At 39.1% G+C, this 23,801-nt stretch overlaps 1 protein-coding gene across 1 annotated transcript in view; it reads left to right on the plus strand.

The window, feature by feature from the left end:
- Nucleotides 1-23,801, plus strand: part of HYDIN (HYDIN axonemal central pair apparatus protein) — a 339,719-nt gene that overhangs the window by 25,265 nt on the left and 290,653 nt on the right. The window contains 4 exon segments of the mRNA XM_086351674.1: nucleotides 3,711-3,868; nucleotides 4,874-4,999; nucleotides 9,882-10,001; nucleotides 13,170-13,304. Coding sequence (XP_086207800.1) covers nucleotides 3,734-3,868; nucleotides 4,874-4,999; nucleotides 9,882-10,001; nucleotides 13,170-13,304 — 516 coding nt within the window. The 5' untranslated portion in view covers nucleotides 3,711-3,733.

Genomic DNA, 23,801 nt, shown 5'->3' on the forward strand with positions numbered 1-23,801 from the left:
AGAAAGGGACAGGATAAATGGTTGATTCTTCCCTGTTATTGTTTCCAAACTAATTAGTTTTGTGTCCTAGCAACTTCCAAAGGTGACCAGTGATTGTTTTTTAGTATCTTTTTTGAACTCAGAGTTTTAAAGAGGAATCCATTGCACACTTTGTTTTTTTTTTTTTCCCAAATTGTCCTGTCTTTGGTGAATGAAAACTCCTTCAAGTTGTTCTGGGCTCCTTAGAATCAACCCCAGTAGCCTTTGGTAACGTCCTTGTCTTTCAGTATAGTAGAATGTCCCAAGTTCATCTTACACATTTCATGCCCCAGACCTTGAGTTACTCATTTCTCTAAGGAATATGGTTTCTTTTAGTGGGAAGTAGTATTTAAAGGCCACATTACGTCCTGGGACTGTCATTGCTTATTGAGCTTTCATTGCTTCGAGGGTCTTTCAGTAGGCAAGTTATTTAAAAGGAGAAAATAATCATGAGCTGAAACTCATATTTGCCATTTAAATTTAAGATTATAGTATTTCTTAATATAAGAACTTTTATGATTTTATTTTTTTTAATGTTGAAATGCTTGATTCCTAACAATATTGATATTGCTACTTGTTTTTAAAATATTATTACTAATATTAGGACGATAAGACTACTATCCAATGATGATATATAGTCAAAAATCATGTTTTAAGGTTGTTTAGAATAACTGTTTTCTCTATGTAGTTATGACAACAACTTGATATACAGCAAGGTTTATTTGTTTCACTTTTCAACTTTTAAGGATTGATTTTTTTTAATGTTTTAAAATATATTTTAACAGCTTTATTGAGATATAATAATTCACATTCAATTCAGGATGCAATTCATCCATTTAAAGTGTACATACAATTCACAGTTTTTAGTATATTTGCAAACATGTGCAATTATTACCATAGTCAGTTGTAAACATTTTCATTTCAAAAAGAAATCCCATACCTTTTAGTTATCACTCTTCTATCCCTTCATTCCTCCCAGACCTTTGCAATGACTAACCTACTTTTTCTCTATAGAGGTTGTCCTTTTCTGGTCACTTCATGTGAATGGACTCACACAATACATATTTTTGTGTGTGTGTGACTGGCTCATTTTACTTAACAAAATGTTTTTGAGGTTTTTCCAAGTCTCTGTGATCCAAGGGAGTGGTTCAGTCGCACCCTCGGTTCTGGGATTTTCACAAAGGTGTCTTGTCTATGGATAATTGCTGTTAATAGATGGTCTTTTTGTGAGTGGGACAGAAGTTGGCAACTACCTATTCTACCATGTTGGTGATATCACACTTCCTATTTATAATAATTATGTATATTGTATGTGATTTATCATTATTCTTTATTTAGTATGTCATCTTTGCTTTTTCTAAAATTCCTTTTGAAATTTAGGAACATTAATCTTTATGTTCAGCAGTTTTATTTCTTTGTAAACCCTTTATAGTGCCTATATTTTTATCTATTGCTGTATAACAAATTACTCCAGATTAATAGGTTAAAACAATATTTGTTTTCTCAGTTTCTATAGGTCAGGAGTCTAGAAGATGGTTAGCTGGGTGATTCCTACTTAGGGTCTCTCATGCATCTCCAATCAAGCTGTTGGCCCAGACTGCAGTCATCTCAAGGCTCAACCGGGGCTGGCAACTCTGCCTTCATTCCCATGGTTGTTGGCAGGACTTAGAAGACCCACTGCCAAGCCCACTCATGTCATTGCTGGCAGGCCTTGGTTCCTCACCACATGGGCCTCTCTATAGGTTTCTCAGTGTCCTTACAGTTAGTAACTGGTGATCCGAGAGAGAGCCAGACAGGGCCCAAGATGGTACCAGTTCTCTTTATAATTGATTTTACATGTGACATCCATCACTTGTGCTGTTTTATGTTTGTTACAATACCTAAGTACAGCCCACACGCAAGGGGAGAAGGATTATATAAATACCTGAATGCTTAGAAACAGGTATCATTGGCTGCCATCATAGGGGCTTTCTACCACAAATCCCTTAATTCTTCTTTATTCTATCTCATTAAATGGTTTGATTCCTACCTCTTATACCAACTACTACTAATCTTAATCTACTTTTTGGCTTTCTTTTCTTAATTTTCATGTAAAATTGTGTTCTTTTGGTTGGATGAGCCCATCCTCTATTATATTCTTCAGGAAGGGAACACGTTTGTAATATTCCCTGGGCTTTGGCGTGTTCAAAACTCCTTTTCTGTAGCCTTTATGATGGAAGGAGAGCTTGGTTGCTTGTAAAATCTCTGGCTCAGGCTTTTTAAAGTTTTTGGAAAATATTCCTCCTCTGTTTGCCCATTTCATGGATTGCTTTTACAAAGTGTACTGACATCTAGTTCTCTTTTTTTCATACATTATTTTGACTTTTTGTCTGGATGCTAATTTTAAAAATTCTTTACACTCTAGTAGTTCTTCCAAGATATGACTCAGAGTTGATCATTTTGGGTCAACCTTCCTGGGTAACCACCAATTCCTTTTGCTTGTTTTTTTAATGGAAAATTTTCTTAGATTATAGTTTTAAATATTAGTTCTCCTCCTCCAGTACTTTATTTTTCTTCTTCAGTGGCTCCAGTTATAGCATGTTAGAACTTCTTTAGCTGTTTTCTATTTCAATCATCTTTTTTTCTGATTGTTTTTCTTATTTTAAAATTTCATATTAATTTCTTTGGGTGTTTTATTGCTTTATTTCAGTGTACCTTATTACATTTTCATTCATATCTATTTTCCTTTATGCACCACTTTCCCTTCCAGTTTGGTCTGGTAATGCCTTACTGTCTTTTGAACTTTTAATGATTTTAAGGTTTTTTAATTTGATGTTATATCCAGCATTTCTCCCCCACAGGGTTAAAAAATCTAGGCTGCTATTACTAAAAATAGAAATCCCTACTTAGTCATAAGTGAAAGTGTGAAAGTGACCCTGTGGACTGACTATACAGTCCATGGAATTCTCCAGGCTAGAATACTGGAGTGGGTAGCCTTTCCCTTGTCCAGGGGATCTTCCCAATCCAGGGATCAAACCCAGGTCTCCTGCATTGCAGGCACGTTCTTTACCAGCTGAGCCACAAGGGAAGCCCCTACTTAGTCATAAATGGATTCCCAAAGTTGCAAATGTCCTAGTAGAAGTATAAGGAAATATATTCAATGGGGAAATGTCATATTTATTTGGTTTGGAGGTATTGGGCAGCTGATTAATGCCTTATTTATTACTATAAACTTCAGAACATTTTCAGAAACTTCTTCCCCATATCATCTCATGCCGCCTTTTTCAATTCTCTGCCAGCTGTGAAGGCCTGAAGCCTTATGTTTATTCTGTTTGAAGAGTGTCATGAGAGAGAATTGTCAAATAAGCAGATAAAGTAGCAAACTATGAAGTATATTTTTTGAGCAGTTTTTATCTGGGGAAGATAAAAAGTACCAAAATGTAAGAGCTGCTTGTGTTTTCATGTCTTCCCTGAGCTTAGTCCAGAATCACTTGTTTTGTCTAAAAGGGGTCCCAGAGTTTGGGATAAGGCTAACTCTAGACTGGCTCATGGAATAGACTCCTACAGTTAAGGCATTGGTTCCAAGTACTGGATGTATTTTTGAAGATCAGTATTTTCTAAACCTTCTTGTGTTTGAAAAACCTTCAAAAAATGTGACCTATATTCAGAAATTAACTGCATTTGTTCTAAAACTTTTTGTTTTTCATTCTTAGGTAAACAGAGGAAATAGCTAAAAATGACAAGTAGAAGTATCGAGGAGTCCATGGGGGCTGTTCATATGGGGTTGGTCAGAACACTTAAAGGATTCCAAAGCAAGATTTTACCACCCATGAGTCCAAAGGTGGTTGCAGAAGATGAAGTAAATCAAATGGTAATGTATCAGAGAATTTCAGAGTAAAGTAGCTCCTATGAGAGGAGAAGTATCTCTCAGAAAAATAGCTTTCTCCTCTGGAGAATGACAATGGCTGCCTGGCATTCTCAGAATATCAAACAGGATATCAAATATTCTCAGTTTAGTTAACATGGTAGCTTGCTACAGAGCATAGATACCTTTTAAAGCCTGGGAAGTTTTTGAAATTACATGCATCAAAGTAGAGGCTTAAATTGCTTACGTTAATCGGTTGAAGACTATACAGACAAAGCAATGAATAGTAGTTGGTCTTGGGTAAGCCCTTGCTGGGTTATTTAAATGATAGGTAACATTTTTTCTCATAGGATTAGAAAGTGTTAAAGCATTTTATGTTCTTATTTGGGTAAGTGGATGTGACTGACTATTGTATCTGATGATCAGCTGAGAGCTCTTTGGAAACAAGGTATGCTCTTATGATTTCTAAAAAGTTCAAACTCATTCCTAGGCAGCACAGTCATACTTCCCAGATCTGTTACATTTTCTAAGACTTCTCTCTAACCAGGTATAACATGATAAACACCCAAAAGCTTTGCTTGCATGTTGTAACTTCGATTGAAAAATAGAAATGTCTCAGACTCTTTAGCTCTGAAGCCCTTAAGTGATTTTAGAAACCTAGAGTTTTATGCTCTTCTGAGCATAAATGTTAAGCTCATTGGACATGCTCCTGTGCAGTTTCTTGCCCTTCCTCTCCCCAACCCCATGTTCTTTTGTGTGATTCCTTTAAAATCATAAGGAAACGGCAACCATATGTCATTTCAAATTATTGTGCAAAAAGCTCAGAAGTGCATGGGTCCTTCTCTTGTTTGTATTATTTAGTTATTTTAAATGTTTTATAAGGGAACTTAGTGGCATTCCAGAATTATCCTGAAAGCTATAAACACAAATTATTCATTACTGGCAGTTAGGAAAACACTTTTTCAGTATTACCACTTATGAATCTTCAGCTCCTGTTGTTTTCAATTCTAGCTGACACCCTCGGAGTTCCTGAAGGAAATGTCCCTCACCACAGAGCAGAGACTGGCCAACACCCGTGTGATGTGCCGACCACAGATCATTCAACTTTTAGATATGAGGGAAACAACACATCAAAAGGTAGCTGCTTTCTGTTGTATTTGTGTATAAGGTAGATCCTGGAATAATGTGACTGTTCTAAAACAGTAAGAACTAAGCAGTACTTATTGTTTTGGGGCCGACTAATCCCTTATTGAATTTGTTTTATATATTCTTTTTCTACCTTTGTTGATGTTGGTATCTATAATTTGATACCAAGAATTGCAGAGTATAAGTAACTTCTGATTAGTCACATTTCTTCCTTAGCTACTTCTGAACACTATGGTTTACATAGTAAGAGTAATCCCAAGAATTATATTAGTCAAGCCCAGTTGGGTTATCTTTCTAGAAAAAGAAGTCCCTGCTTAACTGAGCTGTCATTACTAGCAAGGAGGAAGGAGGAATTGTTTATTAAAACAGGCCTTTTTGTCTGTTCTGGCTCATTTCCAATAACAAATACATCCTTTTAGTCTGTAAAGAATAGCTATTTTGATGTTTCTATTTTTTAATGTAAACCATATATTCCAGGCATTAGGAACATGTTTTTAGAGTGGGTCTTATTTCCTACTTTTAAATTAATTGCTTGAATTATACACTTCAGTTTTTATGCACAAATTATGGTATGAGCCTCCCTTAGTTGAACTCCTGGAGATTAGCCCCCTCTCTAAAGGTTCCTAGCTATTCCTGAGGCTTTTTCAGAGTGATTTCCCTCAAGAGGAGTGATTGCCTCAGGTTGTTTTGCTCTCTTTGGCATGCCATTGCCTCTCCTGTCTAGGATATGCATACAATTTACTCTTTTTCTGAGCCCTGCCAGCTTTAGTCATTCATTGCTTCCTCTTTTTCCCATGCTGCTGCTGCTGCTGCTGCTAAGTCGCTTCAGTCATGTCCGACTCTGTGCGACCCCATAGATGGCAGCCCACCAGGCTCCCCTGTCCCTGGGATTCTTCAGGCAAGAACACTGGAGTGGGTTGCCATTTCCTTCTCCATAGCCACCCTCTAACTTCAAGGCAGGGAACACAGCTTCTTCCAAAGCTAGTTCATCATAATTAAGGGCTATCTGCTTCTTTCCCAGAGCATGACTAAAACCAGACTGTGTGTGCTGTTGTGTGTGTTACTGCTTGTGTATGTGTTTTAATTTATTTTGATCAAGGCTTTTAGTGTACCACATCTCATCTTTCATCTTCTGTTAACTCAGTTATTTTTTTACTTTATTTTCCTGAGTTTTGTTTGTTTCTTATTTAAATGAGAGTCATACCCTTCTCATTTCCTCAAGAAGAGATTATGGAAGCTGTATGTCCTTTATTTTATATGTTTGACAATATTTGCTTATTGCCTTTAAAGGTGAACTGTAGACTTGTTGGGTGTACAATTTTTGGGCTACATGTTTTCCCTATAAGAGCTTTGCAGGCATTTTCTTCACTGCCTTCTGGTTTTAAATGATGATATGAGGAAACAGTGAAAGTGAAAATTGCTCAGTTGTGTCTGACTCTTTGCAACCCCATAGACCTAGTCCATGGAATTCTCTAGGCCAGAATACTGGAGTGGGTAGCCTTTCCCTTCCGCAGGGGATCTTCCCAACCCAGGAATCGAACCTAGGTCTCCCGCACTGGGGCTGGATTCTTTACCAGCTGACCCACGAGGGGAAGCCCAAGAATACTGGAGTGGGTAGCCTATCCCTTCTCCAGTGGATCTTCCTGACCCAGGAATTGAACTGGGGTCTCCTGCATTGCAGGTGGATTCTTTACCAGCTGAGCTATAATATTAACTTGTGTGCCCAAAGATTGTTTATTCTTATTTGATATCCAGTGATTTTATTAGGGAGCCTTCCCAGGTGGCGCTAGTGGTAAAGAACCTGCCTGCCAGTGCAGGAGATATAAGAGATGTGGGTTCAATCCCCGGGTCAGGAAGATCCCCTGGAGGAGGAGATGACAACTCACTCCAGTGTTCTTGTCTGGGAAATCCCAAGGACAGAGGAACCTGGTGGCCTACGGTCCATTGGGTAGCATGTATGCAGCATGCACAATGTTATTAGGATGTGTCTAAATTTTTCCTAAAATATTATATCTGTTACTTTTTGCTAGAAAGCTTTTCTTGGATTATCAAGTATTCATGCCATTTTTTTGTTTTCCTTTAGAAATATCAGTGGTGAAGATGCTGTATCTTCTTTGCCCTTCTTCACCTTGTATTTCCTCTCTAATCCATTTTAAACTTTGTTCATTCCCATTTTACTGTAATTACATTCATCAGCATCCTCTGTATCCCTTCTTTGAGGTGTGTGTGTGTCTTAAAATTCATTCTTAAGCTCGATCAGTTCAACACCGTTGGGTCATCTCACAGCATTTTATATAGTTAGTGTCTTTTTTGTACCTTTTCATTCACTTGTGTCTCAGATATCACACTCCTTTGGCTTTCTTCCTACTTCACTGGTTGCTTTTTTCTTATTCGTTGGCTCTTTCTTCTTTTCCTAATCACTAAACATTGGAGCTCCCCAGTACTTGCTCTTTAAACTTCTTTCTCTTCTGCACTCACTCCTTAGGTGGCCCCTTGTGGGAACGAGGTTTTAAATTTCACCTTTTAAATGATTACCTTCATAATTATATCTCCTACTGTGGTCTAGCCCCTGAACTCTGGATCATATATTCAGCTCAGTGTATGATTGGCAGCTCAAACTTAAAATGTTGAAGATCTAAATTTTGCATTACATTCTTTCCCTAAATTCATGATCTTCCCTCCATCCACCATGTAATACCTCCATTGATCTGTTTTCCCAGGCCAAAAACCTTGGTGTTATCTCTGATGCCTCTGTTTTTCTCACATCTTATGTGAAATCCAACAAGGGCTAGTGATCACAAATACATCTCTATAATCAAACCACTTCTCACCACCTCTGCCACCACCATCCCATTCAACCCATCATCATCTAGACTCCTAAAGTAGCCTCCCTGTGTCCCTCTGATCATCCCATTATCAGTTCTCCACAAAGAAGAGTGATTTTTTAAAATGTAAACTAGAACAAGTTGCTTCCATGTTGAAAACTGCCTAGAAGCTTCCTGTTACTCTCATAATGAGAAAGTCCTGCAGCATCTGAGCCTGCATCCTTCGTAGTCTTTTCCTTTGTCTCTTCTGCAGCTCATTCTCCTCTAACTGCACCTCCTTTTGCTGCTCTTCAAACACTCAAAGATACTTCTTACCCCAGGGTCTTTGCATTTGTTATTCCTTCTAACTGGAATGCTGTTTTCTCAGATCTTTGCATGACTTACTTCAATTCAAACCATTTCCATAGAGAGGCCATCCCTTGACTGCCTATCCCCATTCATGCCATCTCCTTGTCCTGGCTTTCTTTATAGCTTTAACACTGCCTGACCTTGTTTTATGTATTTTTATTTTTTATCCATTTCCTCAAGAATTTTAGCTTCATGAGGCAGTGGTTTTATTGACTTTCTTCACTACTGTATGCTCAACATATGGAAAGCATTAGAAATTCAATTAGCATTTATTGAATTAGCGCTTGAATTTTTTATCGCTTTTGATTGCTTAATCTTCCCTCGAACTCTTGAATATTTGCTTTGTGCTCTCTGATTTTTTTCTATTATGTTCTTTGAACTTATGATGAAGTGGTGTAGTTAAGATTCTTATTGTTTTCATGGCAACCAGAAAAGTGAATATTCATTTGACGTTTTCTTTGCTTCTCTTTTTCTTTTTTTGGTGAGTGTTTTTGTATAGATCCTGGCTTATTTGTCATTGTGATTATTATTATCACTCATCTTTGAAATAAAGAAGGGAATTCTTCCTGGACTTGCTGTTTTCAGGTAGTTAATGTTGAGGCAGGGCTGGTAGTATTGCAGTCCAATAGGAATTCGCCATGATTCTAGGGGCAGCTCTTTATGAAAGAGGATTATATGTGTTTGTTTATTTGAAAGGGGATGAGAAGAAGGGAGGAGATGTGACAGAATTGTGTTAGCCTTTTCTTCCCCCAAGAGTTCCCCAGCTATGATTCTTCTAGCCTGTCTAAATGATGGACTCTTCCTATAAATATGCATATTAGTGTATTTTCCACACACCTGCCAGTGGTTCAGTGTAGATTTTCTTTTTTTTTCTTTTAAAATAAAGTGATTGGGTATTTCTTCCCATTAGGGAAGTCCATAGAGTTTCTTTAGTTTCTGTCAATAATGGTTTGTAGATTTTCCAGATAAAGGTCTTAAACATCTTTCATTGGATTTATTCCTATGTGTTTTATGTTTTAGAATGTGGTTTTAAATGGTATTATTTATAAATTTCATTTCCTAAATGTTCATTGCTAGTACAAAGAAATATAATTGATTTATGTTGACCTTTTATTCAGTGACCTTGATAAGTCACTTATCAATTCTAATTTATGGGTTATTTTGAATTTTTTAAAATTAATCAATTTTAATTGGAGGATAATTACTTTACAATATTGTGATGGTTTTTGTCATACATCAGCGTGAATCAGCCACAGGTATACATGTGTCCTCCTCATCCTGAACCCCCCTCCCACCTCCCTCCCCACTCTATCTCTCTGGGTTGTCCCAGAGCACCAGCTTTGGGTGCCCGGCGTCATGCATCGAACTTGTACTGGTCATCTGTTTTACATATGATAATGTATATGTTTCAGTGCTGTTCTCTCAGATCATCCCACCCTCGCCTTCTCCCACTGAATCCAAAAGTCTATTCTTTACATCTGTGTCTCCTTTGCTGCTCTGCATGTAGGATCATTAGTACCATCTTTCTAAATTCCATACATGTGCATTAATATACAGTATTTGCCATTCTGTTACTCCTTTTAAAGTGTTTCCTTGGTTCTTAGTGTTAATATTCATAGGTATGTGTGGTAATTTCTTATCTTTTCCAGTCATTTCTGCCACTTTGTGACTATATGATTAATTTATTCTTTCAACTGTAGTTTCCAGGAATTGACCTGGATCAGGCGTTATTCCAGCCCTTTCCATCAGAAATCATATTTCAGAACTACACTCCCTGTGAAGTCTATGAGGTCCCACTGGTTTTGAGGAACACTGACACAGTGAGTATGTTTGCTGGGATGGCTGTACCTTTTATGGATATATAAGAAGGGATTAGATAGAATGGGATCTTGTAAGGTCTTAGATAAGCTCTTTAATTTGATAGACCTAGGAAAATAGATGAAGACATGCCCTTTGATTATGAGCTTGATGAAGTCAGGACTGTTCTGGTTGTTTTGTTGCTAAATGCTCAGTCCCAGGGCAGTACCCGCCATGGTAAGCTCCCATGTGCGCTAAGTATTCTGTTGAATAAAGGATTAGCTAGACGAGTGTCATGCAATTCTCACCAGTGACCATTTGGGAGAGGTTTTCATTTAAGACAGTGCCATTACTATTCATGTTTACATACTCCACATTAGAGCCACTATTTCCCACTATTATAGCCACAAATTCTAGCTGTAATAAAGGAGGGGAATTAAGTGAAGTCTCTGCAAGAATTAAAGGCAAATGGGAAGACTTGCAGTTATATTCACTACAGTAGCTCATTAAAGGAATCAGTGATGCCTTTCAGAGAAGGTGTCAAGTCTACTCATATGAATTGCAGTTGTTGAGCCAATGCGTTTAGATTATGCAAATTATATTAGAAAAAACTTCAAAAAGAGAAGTTCCCGTTTCTCTTTTCCATCTCCCTCCTTGTACCTCAGATAGCCTTCAGAATTTGTCTACATATAGATTTGGATGGCTTTTCCCACTGTCTGTTCCTTGTTTGCTTGTGGTTGCAACTGAGGATTTCTTCTCCATCATGATGCCTTTTCCCTTCAGAGATAAATTAGGGTTTATTTCCAGAAACAGTATTAAATGACCGAAGATTTTCTTGACATATAACAATGATGAAAGAAAGAATAATGCAGAATGTCAGCATGAAGCACAGTTAAGTGTGAAAAGTAATCAGATAGGGAGGAAGGCATTAGAGAGATGCTAAATATCAGGTGTTAAGGACAAGTAGAAATACTTATAGGAGACTTAGAACATTGAGACTAAAATTCTAGGTATAATAAAAGTGGGAAATTAAATGAAGACTATGCAAGAATTCAAGGCAAATGGGAAGACTTGCAGTTATATTTACTACAGTAACTGATTAAAGAAATCGGTGATGCCTTTCAGAGATCAATGAGGTTATTTAGTGACAGCAAAGTCAGACTTTGGAAGATGGAACATTTAGTTCTTCACTGCAGGAGAGTTAGCAAGAGAGCTCATGGGATGGAAGCTGAAGGGTAGGCAGAGGGAAGAAAAAGAACCCAAGATGTTTATACTCAGGTTCGTATATCTCAAGAAGAGATCAGTTACATAGGGCTGCCAACCAGTTTAGTTTCTCACTTTCATTTCTCTTTTTCCCTTTCTTCACTACTTTTGGCCTCTTGTTCAAGTTTTTTTAGGCTATTAAAGGCAGAGAGGACCTAGAACAAAAGGTACTTCTCCCTGGCCATCAACAAGAAATGATTGTCAGTGGGTGTAGTGAGCATGTCAAGGATAAGAGGCATGTGTTAGCCTTGTCTACCAAAGGACACTCAGTTCTTGTGGATAAAACCCACACCTCTTGGACAAATGCTGTTGGAGTATTGGACCCCATGAAAAGAAGGTCCTCATCCAAGGAAGTTCAGCTGCCAACAAGCAGACAGGTTCTCTAGGCCAGGCAGGCTTGTTCTTGGTAAGTTAATCCCAGGACCCTTGTACAAGGTGGCTGATGTAAGCCTGCTTCTCTACTTCCTATTTCATGAAGGAACCACTGAGATAAATTTAGGACACTGAAAAATGCTCTCTGTGTCACTCACCTTTAGCTTCCTCGCTGGCTTGGAATGCCAAAGACAGAGCCAGGTTGTTGTTCTTCTATCTCTCTTGAACACACAAGTTGAAAGTAAGCCATGAACACTCTACAAGCCACAACAAAATTCACTTGGGGTACAATTATAAGCACCTAGACTCCAGAGTCAGATTAATCTGGGATCAGATTCCAGGTGGGTACTCTCCTAGCTGTAGACTTTGGGCAAGTTACTTCACTTCTCCAAGCTGTGGGGATAATAATTGCACCCATTTCAGTAGGTTGTTTGGGATATTAAATGAGATAATGGATGTAAAGTATTCAACTCAGTGCCTGTCATTAGTAAGCACTAAAGCAGTGTTAGTATTATTACTAGTGTTGCTGTTGTTTTCCTTTCTAGTTTTTAATCCACAGTTATGATCTTACTAAAAGTATTCCCAACAAGCTTATATGACATCAGTTAACACATCATGAATGCCATTGACCTTTTCTCTTAAAAGCAAAGCTAGTTCTATTCCTGTCAGATATGCACACATCTCTTACTTATCTCCCCAGTCTCTAGTCTTCAGATCTGTCTGAATTCTCTCTGCATTTCTTCTTCCCTTCCACATCTAGGCTCCAGCTTTGAGAGGCTGTGGGGTTCTTATTTTCTCATTTTCCACCTGAGACTCCTAGGACAGACTTAGCTATAGTTAACTTTCTTTTGCTGCCTTTAAATCTTTTTTTTTTTTTCTTCTTTAAAAAAAAAAAATCCTCTCCTGTTCCTGTGTCCCTAGAACCTCTACCTCTGACCACCCCTCTTCTCACAGTTATGTTTCCTTTATTGCTGGGGGCTGTCCAAGATAGGTATATGTACTCTCGGTGAGGCAAGCAGGGCAGAAGAATAAGACTTTAAAAGGATTGAACTCCTCTGGGCCCGCCTGTGTAATAAACCTGAGTTCTCCAAAAAAAAAAAAAAAAGGATTGAACTGTTTGCACCTGCTCTGAGACTGGCCTTGCAGATATTCTACTGCCCTCTGTGTTCTTGCTTCACGGTAGTGTTGGGTGGGACAGTCCTGTAGGGAAGGAAGGTAGAGCTAGGCCAGGATTTGATCCTGAACACCATTGCTTGGTGAAGTTGTAACTCTTAGGGCAAGTGTCTGTTTCCTCATCTGAAGAATGAATTGTAATGAAGCTCAAAGGTTATTGTGAGGATCAAGTGGTGCCTTATGTACAGCGGATGAGCCATAGCAGGAGTGCAGTGTGATTTCTTCTCCCAGAGCAGTTCTCAGATGTTGGAAAGTCCAGTGCGACTCCCCAGTGTAGGTGGGGTTTTAGATTATTAAGCAGTTAGTTTTCAAAAAATAGTCACATTTAAATAATAAAATAAAATTTTTCAATAACATGGCCCATTACTGGGTTTTTCTTGCAGATTCCAAGGATGGTGAAAGTTGTTGAGGAAAGTTCACCTTACTTTAAAGTAATCAGCCCCAAAGATATCAGCCACAAGGTCGCTCCAGGAGTGCCATCCGTGTTCCGAATCCTCTTTACTCCAGAGGAAAACAAGGTAACAGCAGCGCTGGCAAGACAGTGGTTGGATGCTTGTTGCTGGCAGTTTGCAATTCTGAACATTCACGGAGGTGGTGGCGGTGCTAGTGGTGTTGTCGATGGTGTTGCTGGTGGTGGTGGTGGTGAGAGGAATGGTCAGGCTGGATGAGAGGAGGGGATGGTGCACCACTGGGAATAGGAAAGAACTGTCAAACAGTGATGAGGGCTTATATGAGCTGCAGGTAGCCAGACTGTAAAGAAGGGTAGCCTTCTGGATGCTTCCCTGGCACCTACCTCAGCATATTTATGTTGGACAGTGCAGCTGGAGAGGCACCAAAAAGGGAAAGACGTGGTCCAGGTGTAGTGAGCTGAGACAAAGGGTAGAGATCACAGCTTCTTGGGAGTTTGGGATCCTAGTTAGTTACATCCTTCCTCCCCACCCTGTAATTAGTTTAGGAGAGAGACTTAAGATTCCAATGCTGATCACAGTATCGGTCTCATTAATGGCAAAGAATGTGACCAGGACCTGAAACCCAGAGAAGGCCTCCTTCTGCTCCCTATTGACGGTGGGTAACCAGTCCTCGGGGAAGGGCTCACCTCACCAGTAGCTCCGCCCAAGCGCAAGTAGGGAAGCTAGAGCCGAAAGCAGAGGCCTGCCCTGTCTTCTTACCCCTGTCTGCACAGAGCCTGAGTTCAAAAAGAAGCCATTTCCGCCCAGCACCACCACAGCCATCAGGCATCTAGCCCGTTTTCAGGCTCTCTCTCCTCAGTTGTGTAAATTCCAGTTACTTCTGGAAGGAAGAACTAGCTTGAGGGACTGGGAGGGTGGCTTCTCCCCACCCTTTCTCCAAGAGTGCAAGATTGCAGGTTGAGTTTTCCTCTGTAAGGAGCAAAGTGGGGACTTGTGTGGAAGAGAAAAGGATTTTGCCAGCATGACTGAAGGAACGAGGACAAAACACACACACACACACACACACACACACACACCAAGGCTAAAATAGGCATAACAAAATGCCAGTTTATATGTAATGTTAATAGTATGTATGCTTATCTGTGTTGTGCCATTACCGGTGGAATCAGAAGAACATAATAGGGATAGTGAACTAGCTTTGAATCCTTTCTTCTCTATCACTAATACTTTTTAGCTGCTGTAAATGTCATTAGCGGTGTTCCTGCTGCTGTTGCTACTGTTTCTACATTTCTAGAGAGCAGGGATAGAGGATTTAATGTGACCTGCCAAGCATGGATCACTGTAGTCAGTGGTTAGAAATTTCATTATATAATACTATTGTTATTAATTTTCCACTTTGTAGTATTACTGTTTATTTCTTGGATTGTGTTTATGAACTTTTAATTTTGTTTGGGGTGTTACTGAAATAACCAAAAAGATAAATAGGTCCAGAAGTAGTGTTTTTTGCTGTACATTATTGAAGTCCTGATTTTTTTTTTTCTTCAGGTTCTATATCTGAATATTATCTCTGAAGAGAATGGTTGGATTTAGTTTGGGGGTCAAATTCCTACACTGTCATTTTATTATAAAAACTGGCTATAGTAAGCCTTTGTGCAGCTTGAAATGTAAAGCTTGCTGGATTCAAGGGGTTGGCTTTCCTTAATTTTTTTTTCTATGCTGGAGAAAAAAAAAAGTCTTCTGTTGAATAAGTATTATTCTACCTGTAGGCAGTCTGACTGAGAAAGGGATACACAGAACTTTCTGAAGAGGTGGAATGTGCTGTGTCATCTAGAGGTGTGTGGGTTCCATGGATGAATTCATTTGTCAAAGTTGTACACTCAGTATTTATGCTTTCTCAATATCTAACTTTTACCTTAAAAACTTAAAAATGTAGTAATAGCAATAGAAAGGCGAATGGATAGAGGCACAGATGAAGCCCGAAGGCCAGAACGTTAGTTACTGTTGAATCTGGGTGATGAGTACATGGGGTTTGTTATACTCTTCTGTTTTACTTATAAATGTTTTTAATTTCCCCTCATCAAAAACTAAAAGCAAAGGGAGAGATTTTTAGAACTACTTATCTATACAGCAAATAATATATTTTAAGTGAGTTTATACCTACTTTATGGAGAAGGAAATGGCACCCCACTCCAGTACTCTTGCCTGGAAAATCCCATGGATGGAGGAGCCTAGTAGGCTGCAGTCCATGGGGTTGCTAAGAGTCGGACACGACTGAGTGACTTCACTTTCACTTTTCACTTTCATGCCTTGGAGAAGGAAATGGCAACGCACTCCAGTGTTCTTGCCTGGAGAATCCCAGGGAAGGGGGAGCCTGGTGGGCTGCCGTCTGTGGGATCGCACAGAGTTGGACATGACTGAAGTGACTTAGCAGTAGCATACCTACTTTATAAATATGAAATGCCAGCATTCCCACTGAGGATTACTCCATGGCTGTATTTTGTGGCTGCTTATCTTACTCCTAGCTTTTTTATTCCCTCTTACCATTCCATTTCACCAACATTGCCTGTGGTCTATTGGGAAAGCCCTAATTAAAAATAAATCAGATAAATGTTGCTTTAGTATGTCTTCCAAGTATTTGAAAGTTATCAAGGGTTACATGCATCTGTGAGAGGAGATAGGCTGAGAGTAGTGGCTGACTATGAGAAATTTATACCATTTTCAGTACATTAGGATTTTGTGTTGGATTGGGCTCTAAGCTGTGAAATAATTGACATAATGTGTGTTTCTGAGGACGTAGTGATTTCTCCTTTTACTGACTGTCTAAGACTAATGGTGGGTATTTGGGGAAGCACCTGCTGCTGGTTTTGGTCCCCATTTTTCCACAAAGATCCTGCCATCCTGCACCATCAGCAGGGCCCCATTGCAGTAGTTTTTCTGGTTGTCTGGGCATCTACATTTACTCTTACTGTTGGAAAACCAACAGGGTGTGCACAGAACAACCAGCTGGGGTTAGTCCTGCTGTCTTCAGTGCTGATCCAGAATGTAGCAAAGCGTCAGCAAGACCAGATTTATTTTAGGAAGAATAAAAGTCAATCTTTTCATTGTGTCACTTTTTCTCCACTTGGCCAAATTGATAGCCAAAGTGCATATGTGTTTTCCCTCCTATCCCCTGCTGATCTGAACACACTTCACTCTCATTTACCCTCCTCACATCTGGAGGGTGAGATATGTAAATTGCAGCATGCCACAGTTTAATAAGCCAGTCCTCTTTCAATTGGATTTTCAGCCCTCTTTGTATATTAGCATGTCGAAGATTATAATGCAGTATACATTTTTTTCCCCTGTCATCTAGTAATCTAGCTTCCTGGAGATTTAACTTGTTAAGGATGCCAAATACCCCAGATAACAGGTGCAGCAAATTCATTTCAGCTTTCCTTATCTCTTTTCACACGGACTTGAAAAAAAAGATTGGATATGTTATTTATCTAATAATCCTAGTGTACATGTCATGCAAAGTAGAAATATAGTAGTCAGTGTTATCATAACACCGTAAAATTCTGGAGCCTGGCATTTTTCTTGACCTCTTAAATTTGTACCTTTACTATTAAAAAGAATATAAGAAATACTAGGCTTTTGTAGGAAAGCAAAACTGGGTACATCCTTGGACTTAAGGCAGCATCAGTTTGCAACAGTGTTGGCATATGAAAATGGCAGCAGTGGTTTACAGAAAATATGAAGTCATCTTTTTTTTTTTTTTGCTCAGTTGTGTTTTAAGAAAATGCCTAGCTTGTTGTCAAAATAGTTTTCTTGGTTTGTTACTATGAAATTGAAAGAACATGGCCCAAGAAGAATAGAAAAACATTGCAATACTTTGTTATCCAGGTGTACATATTTTTTGAAAAAGTTTTCAATTTTTTAATTGGAGAATAATTGCTTCACAGTGTTGTGTTGGTTTCTGCCGTACAGCAATGCAAATCAGCCATAAGTATACTATAGTGCTAGCATTTTGAATTAAAATATAGATATTTTAAAAATGAAATATATTTTAATATAAATATAAAATATTAAAATATCAGATTTGCCACAATCAGCAATTCTTGTTGACAAAAATAATGATAGGAATTTAGTTTTCTTCCTGCCTGGAATTCGCCCTCCCTGGTTCTGTCTAGGTTCCCCTTATAGTCCAGGTGCTTAGCATAGGGCCTAACATATAGGAAATTGTGATAAATATTTGAAAAGTGAGATAAGTAAGTTCATCTCAAGAAATACTGGATGCTTGGGGCTAGTGCACTGGGACGACCCAGAGGGATGGTATGGGGAGGGAGGAGGGAGGAGGGTTCAGGATGGGGAACACATGTATACCTGTGGTGGATTCATTTTGATATTTGGCAAAACTAATACAATTATGTAAAGTTTAAAAATAAAATAAAATTTAAAAAACAAACAAACAAACAAAAAGAAAATAAAAGGTAGTTTCTTCAACTTGAAGATGGCCTAGAGATGATAAAAGCAAAGGCATAAGAAAAAGGGGCTCAAATATCTTTTTGTGCCATCAATGTATTCAGTTCAGTTCAGTTGCTCAGTCATATCCGACTCTTTGTGACCCCATGGACTGCATGCCAGGCTTCTCTGTCCATCACCAGCTCCTGGAACTTGCTCAGATTCATGTCCATCAAGTCGGTGATGCCATCCAACTATCATCCTCTGTTGTCCCCTTCTCCTCCTGCCTTCAATCTTTCCCAGCATCAAGGTCTTCTCCAGTAAGTCAATTCTTTGCATCAAGTGGCCAAAGTATTGGAGTTTCAGCTTCAGCATCAGTCCTTCCAATGAATATTCAGGACTGATTTCCTTTAGGATAGACTGGTTTGATCTCTTTGCCGTCCCAGGGACTCTCAAGAGTCTTCTTGAACACTACAGTTCAAAAGCATCAATTCTTCGGCACTCAGCTTTCTTTATGGTCCAACTCTCACATCCATACATGACTACTGGAAAAACTACAGCTTTGACTAGACAGACCTCTGTCAGCAAAGTATTAAGAAGTACCAATGTATTAGATGTTGACTTTCCCCGGTCTTTTCAACCAGGAGAAAGATGTCTAAGAAGTCTTCTTTAAAAGTGTTTCTCCCCACTTTGTTTCATATCTTCGTAGTGAGTTACATCACTATTTTCTAGCTTTCCGGATTTGATAAATGTCACTTTGTAATATGGCTAATGAGGCTCTTAGGCATTCTCTTTATTAAGAACTCTTGATAGTGTAGTATCCAAATAAAGATATTAATATGAATATTATTTCACTCACTCTACACCAGGCTCAGTGCTATAAGCCAGGATCCAGTGGAGAATAGCAGAAGCTTGGCCTTTTTGGGGCTTATTCATTCCACAATGAATAAACAGACATATCATTTAATATCAGATACTGACATGATAGAGAACAGAAAGTGGTAGAGAATGGAGAGCGTTTCCTTTCAGTAGGAAGATCAGGAGAGACTTCTTCAATGAGGTGACTTTTGGGTAGAGAGCTGAACTGGGCAGATATTGTTGTCTGGGAGCAGAGCATCACTTATGGAGGCCCTGTGACAGAAGCATGTCTGGCAGCAGGTCAGGGAAGTGGATGGCCAGTGTGATTGGAGGAGAGGAAACTGCTCAGAAAATGGTAGGAGACAAGGTTTGTAGAGGGTGAGACCATGAAGAATCTTAGAAGTCATACAGCGTAGAATAGGAAGCCATCATAAAGTACTTAAGCTATTTTTTAGTATGGAAGCTTTCACCTGTATGCAGAAGTATAGAAAATGGAATAGTGAAGTGTCATCACCCAGATTTTCAAGCTATCAGCGTATGAGCGTCTTGCTTCATCATCCTGTCCCCTGCCCCAGAGGATTTTGCAGCAAGTCCCATTCATCATTTCATTGTACTTCATTGTTTGTCTCTAAGTGATACGGTCCTTTTTAAAAGTTAAATCACAGTATATTTATCACATGTAAAAAGTGACAGTAGTTCCTTAATATCATCAAATATCTAGTCAGTATTCAGATCTGCCCAGTTGAGTAATATACGTATGTATATGATGTATACGTATATGTTTATTTTTGTAGATGTAGATGTGTATATATGTATATGTAGATTTGTATATATGTATATGTTTATTTTTTAAGTTCATTTTCTTAAATTGGGATCCAAACAAGGTACTAAGTGCATCTTCACCAGATTCCATGGAGTGATCCTCCATCCCCTCTGTTTCCTATAGATAGTAGTTAGATCTAGAGATTTTGTTAGATTCATGTTTGATTTTTGAGGGGCCAGAATTCTTGGGTGATGTGGTATGTCCTGTTGCATCACATCAAGGCACAAAATGTCTATTGTTATGCTTTATTTTTATAACGATATAATGAACTTCCTGAGATACAGTTCATACAGGAAAGATAGAATAAATGCTTGATTCTTTCCCTTTATCTACCCTGGTGAATTTTGATTAGGAATTACATATCTGACTTACATTTTAAGATCATTCTGGTTGCTCTGTGGAGAATAGACTGAAGAAGGTGTGAGGCGTAATGGCTAGCTGTGTACCCTTGACATCTATATTTCTCTTTCCTCATTGGTAAGAGAATCACAAATTTTGATTGGATTCATAGCTGCCAGAGATAAAAGGCTGCATTTCCCCAGCCTTCTTTGTAGCTGCTGTGTCTACGTGATGGCCAGTGAGACGTGAGCAGGACTTCCAACACGTGTACTTGATGGAAGCCGACCCAGTGGGAGGAGTGAGGAAGGGAACCAGGAACTCAGTTTTACATGTTAAGTTTAAATTTCCCTTTAGACATCCAAGTAGAAATATCAAGGAAGCAGTTGGACACAATGGTCTTCAGTAAAGGGGAAGTGTTGGGGCTACAGGCAAACATTTAAAAATCACAAATCATAAATGTAAGTACCACCCTTGGTGGTCAGCAGAGTATGATGCTAAGAAGAAGTAGTCATGAAGTAGGAGGGAAACCCAGAGACTGCAGTGCTTCATAGTCCAGATGGATTGTTATTTTTTAGTCACTGAGTTGTGTCTAACTCTTTGCAGCTCCATGGACTATAAGCCCACCAGGCTCCTCTGTTCTCCACTATATCCCAGAGTTTGCTCACATTTGTGTCCATTGAGTTGGTGATGCTATCTATCTCTTCCTCCACCCCTTCCCCTTTTACCTTCAGTCTTTCCCAGCAGGAGGGTCTTTTCCAATAAGTCAGCTCTTCACATCAGGTGGCCAAAGTATTGGAGCTTCAGTTTTAGCAACAGTCCTTCCAATGAATTTTTGGGGTTGATTTCCTTTAGGATCGACTGGTTTGATCTCCTTACTGTCCACGGGACTCTCAAGAGCCTTCTCCAGCACAACAATTCAAAAGCATCAGTTCTTCAGTGTTCAGCCTTCTTTATTGTCCAGCTCTCACGTCTGTACATACTAGAAAAACCATAGCTTTGACTACACAGACCTTTGTCAGCAAAGTGATATCTCTGCTTTTTAATATGCTATCTAGGTTTGTCATAGCTTTCCTTCCAAGGAGCAGCATCTTTTAATTTCATGGCTGCAGTCACCATTCACAGTGATTTTGGAGCCCCCCCAAATAAACTTTACCACTGCTTCACTTTTTAACCTTCTATTTGCCTTGAAGTGAAGGGACCAGATGCCATGATCTTAATTTTTTGAATGTTGAGTTTCAAGCCAGCTTTTTCACTCTCCTCCTTCACCCTTATCAAGAGACTCTTTAGTTCCTCTTTACTTTCTGCCAATAGAGTGGTATCATCTACATACCTGAAGTTGTTGGTACCTCTCCCAGCAGTCTTGATTCCAGCTTGTGATTCATCCAGCCTGACATTTCATACGATGTACTCTGCATAGAAGTTAAATAAGCAGGGTGACAATATACAGCCTTTTTGTACTCCTTTCCCAATTTGAACCAGTCCATTGTTCCATGTTAGGTTCTAACTGTTACTTCTTGACCTGCACACAGGTTTCTCAGGAGATAGGTGGAGTGGTTTGGTATTCCCATCTCTTTAAGAATTTTTTACAGTTTATTGTGATCTACACAGCCAGAGGCCTTAGTGTAGTCAATAGATAAAGTATATTAAAAAAGAAGCACTAAAATATTTATGACATTTTGACTCCACTTGTTTGACTTAGTGTGACTAGAATGCTAGATTTCTAATTAAAACAATAGATATGCAACAAGCAACAAAGATTTACTCTATAGCACAGGGAACTGTAATCAAGATTTTGTAATAACCTGTCAGTTCAGTTCAGTTGCTCAGTCGTATCCAACTTTTTGTGACCCCATGAACCACAGCACTCCAGGCCTCCCTGTCTATCACCATTTCCTGGAGTTTACCCAGACTCATGTCCATTGAGTTGGTGATGCCAACTAACCATCTCATCCTCTGTCGTCCCCTTCTCCTCCCGCCTTCAATCTTTCCCAACATCAGGGTCTTTTCAAATGAGTCAGCTCTTTGCATCAGGTGGCCAAAATATTGGAGTTTCAGCTTCAACATCAGTCCTTCCAGGACTGATTTCCTTTAGGATGGACTGGTTGGATCTCCTTGCAGTCCAAGGGACTCTCAAGAGTCTTCTCCAACACCACAGTTCAAAAGCATCAATTCTTCGGTGCTCAGCTTTCTTCACAGTCCAACTCTCACATCTGTACATGACCACTGGAAAACCATAGCCTTGACTAGATGGACCTTTGTTGACAAAGTAATTTCTCTGCTTTTTAAAATGCTGTCTAGGTTGGTCATAACTTTCCTTCCAAGGAGTAAGCGTCTTTTAATTTCATGGCTGCAGTCACCATCTGCAGTGATTTTGAAGCCCCCCAAAATAAAATCCGCCACTGTTTCCACTGTTTCCCCATCTAACTGCCATGAAGTGATGGGACCAGATGACATGATCTTAGTTTTCTGAATGTTGAGTGTTAAGCCAACATTTTTGCTCTCCTCTTTCACTTTCATCAAAGGCTCTTTAATTCTTCACTTTCTGACATAAGAGTGATGTCCCCTGCATATCTGAGGTTATTGATATTTCTCCCAGCAATCTTGATTCCAGCTTGTGCTTCCTCCAGCCCAGCGTTTCTCATGATGTACTCTGCATAGAAGTTAAATAAGTGGGGTGACAATATACAGCCTTGACGTACTCCTTTTCCTATTTGGAACCAGTCTGTTGTTCCATGTCCAGTTCTAACTGTTGCTTCCTGACCTGCATACAGGTTTCTCAAGAGGCAAGTCAGGTGGTGTGGTATTCCCATCTCTTTCAAAATTTTCCACAGTTTGTTGTGATCTACACAGTCAAAGGCTTTGGCATAGTCAATAAAGCAGAAATAGATGTTTTTCTGGAACTCTCTTGCTTTTTTGATGATCCAGCAGATGTTGGCAATTTGATCTCTGGTTCCTCTGCCTTTTCTGAAACCAGCTTGAATATCTGGAAGTTCACAATTCACGTATTGCTGAAGCCTGGCTTGGAGAATTTTGAGTGTTATTTTCCTAGCGTGTGAGATGAGTGCAGTTGTGTGGTAGTTTGAGCATTCTTTGTCATTGCCTTTCTTTGGGATTGGATTGAATACTGACCTTTTCCAGTCCTGTGGCCACTGCTGAGTTTTCCAAATTTGTTGATGTATTCAGTGCAGCACTTTCACAACATCATCTTTTAGGATTTGAAGTAGCTCAACTGGAATTCCATCACCTCCACTAGCTTTGTTCATAGTGATGCTTCCTAAAGCCCACTTGACTTCACATTCCAGGATGTCTGGCTCTAGGTGAGTGATCACACCATCGTGATTATCTGGGTCATGAAGATCTTTTTTGTATAGTTCTTATGTGTGTTCTTGCCACCTCTTCTTAATATCTTCTGCTTCTGTTAGGTCCATACCATTTCTGTCCTTTATTGAGTCCATATTTGCATGAAATGTTCCCTTGATATCTCTAATTTTCTTGAAGAGATCTCTAGTCTTTCCTATTCTATTGTTTTCCTCTATTTCTTTGCATTGATCTCTGAGGAAGGCTTTCTTATCTCTCCTTGCTATTCTTTGGAACTCTGCATTCAAATGGGTGTATCTTTCCTTTTCTCCTTTGCTTTTCACCTCTCTTCTTTTCACAGCTATTTGTAGGGCCTCCTCAGACAGCCATTTTGCTTTTTTGCATTTCTTTTTCTTGGGGATGGTCTTGATCCCTAATAACCTATAATGGAAAATAACCTGAAAAATAATGTATGTGTATATGTATAACTGAATCACCTTGCTGTGCACCTGAAATATTGTAAGTCAACTGTACTTCAATAAAATCAATTTATTATGAAAAACATAAGTAATCCACTGTGCCCAAAGCTATTAAGAATAGAATAAAGCAAGGATGTGGACTTAGCCTTTGGGTTTGGCAAAGTCATTAGTGACCTCGGTGAGAACAGTTTCTGTGGAATGTTGGGTACAGAAGCCTGATGTGGTGGGTAGAAGAAAGAATGGAAAATGAGGAGGTGGTGATATTGAGTATAATAACACTGTTGAGGAGTTTTGCTATAAAGAGTAATTGGAAAATGGGGCAGTAGCTAGAGGTGGGTGTTGAAATTGAGGGTTGTTTATTTAATATTT

Source organism: Bos grunniens, chromosome 18 (assembly GCF_055505025.1).
Source record: "Bos grunniens cultivar Pamir isolate PY7600 chromosome 18, Bosgru_T2T1.0, whole genome shotgun sequence".
NCBI classification, from domain to species: Eukaryota; Metazoa; Chordata; class Mammalia; order Artiodactyla; family Bovidae; genus Bos; species Bos grunniens.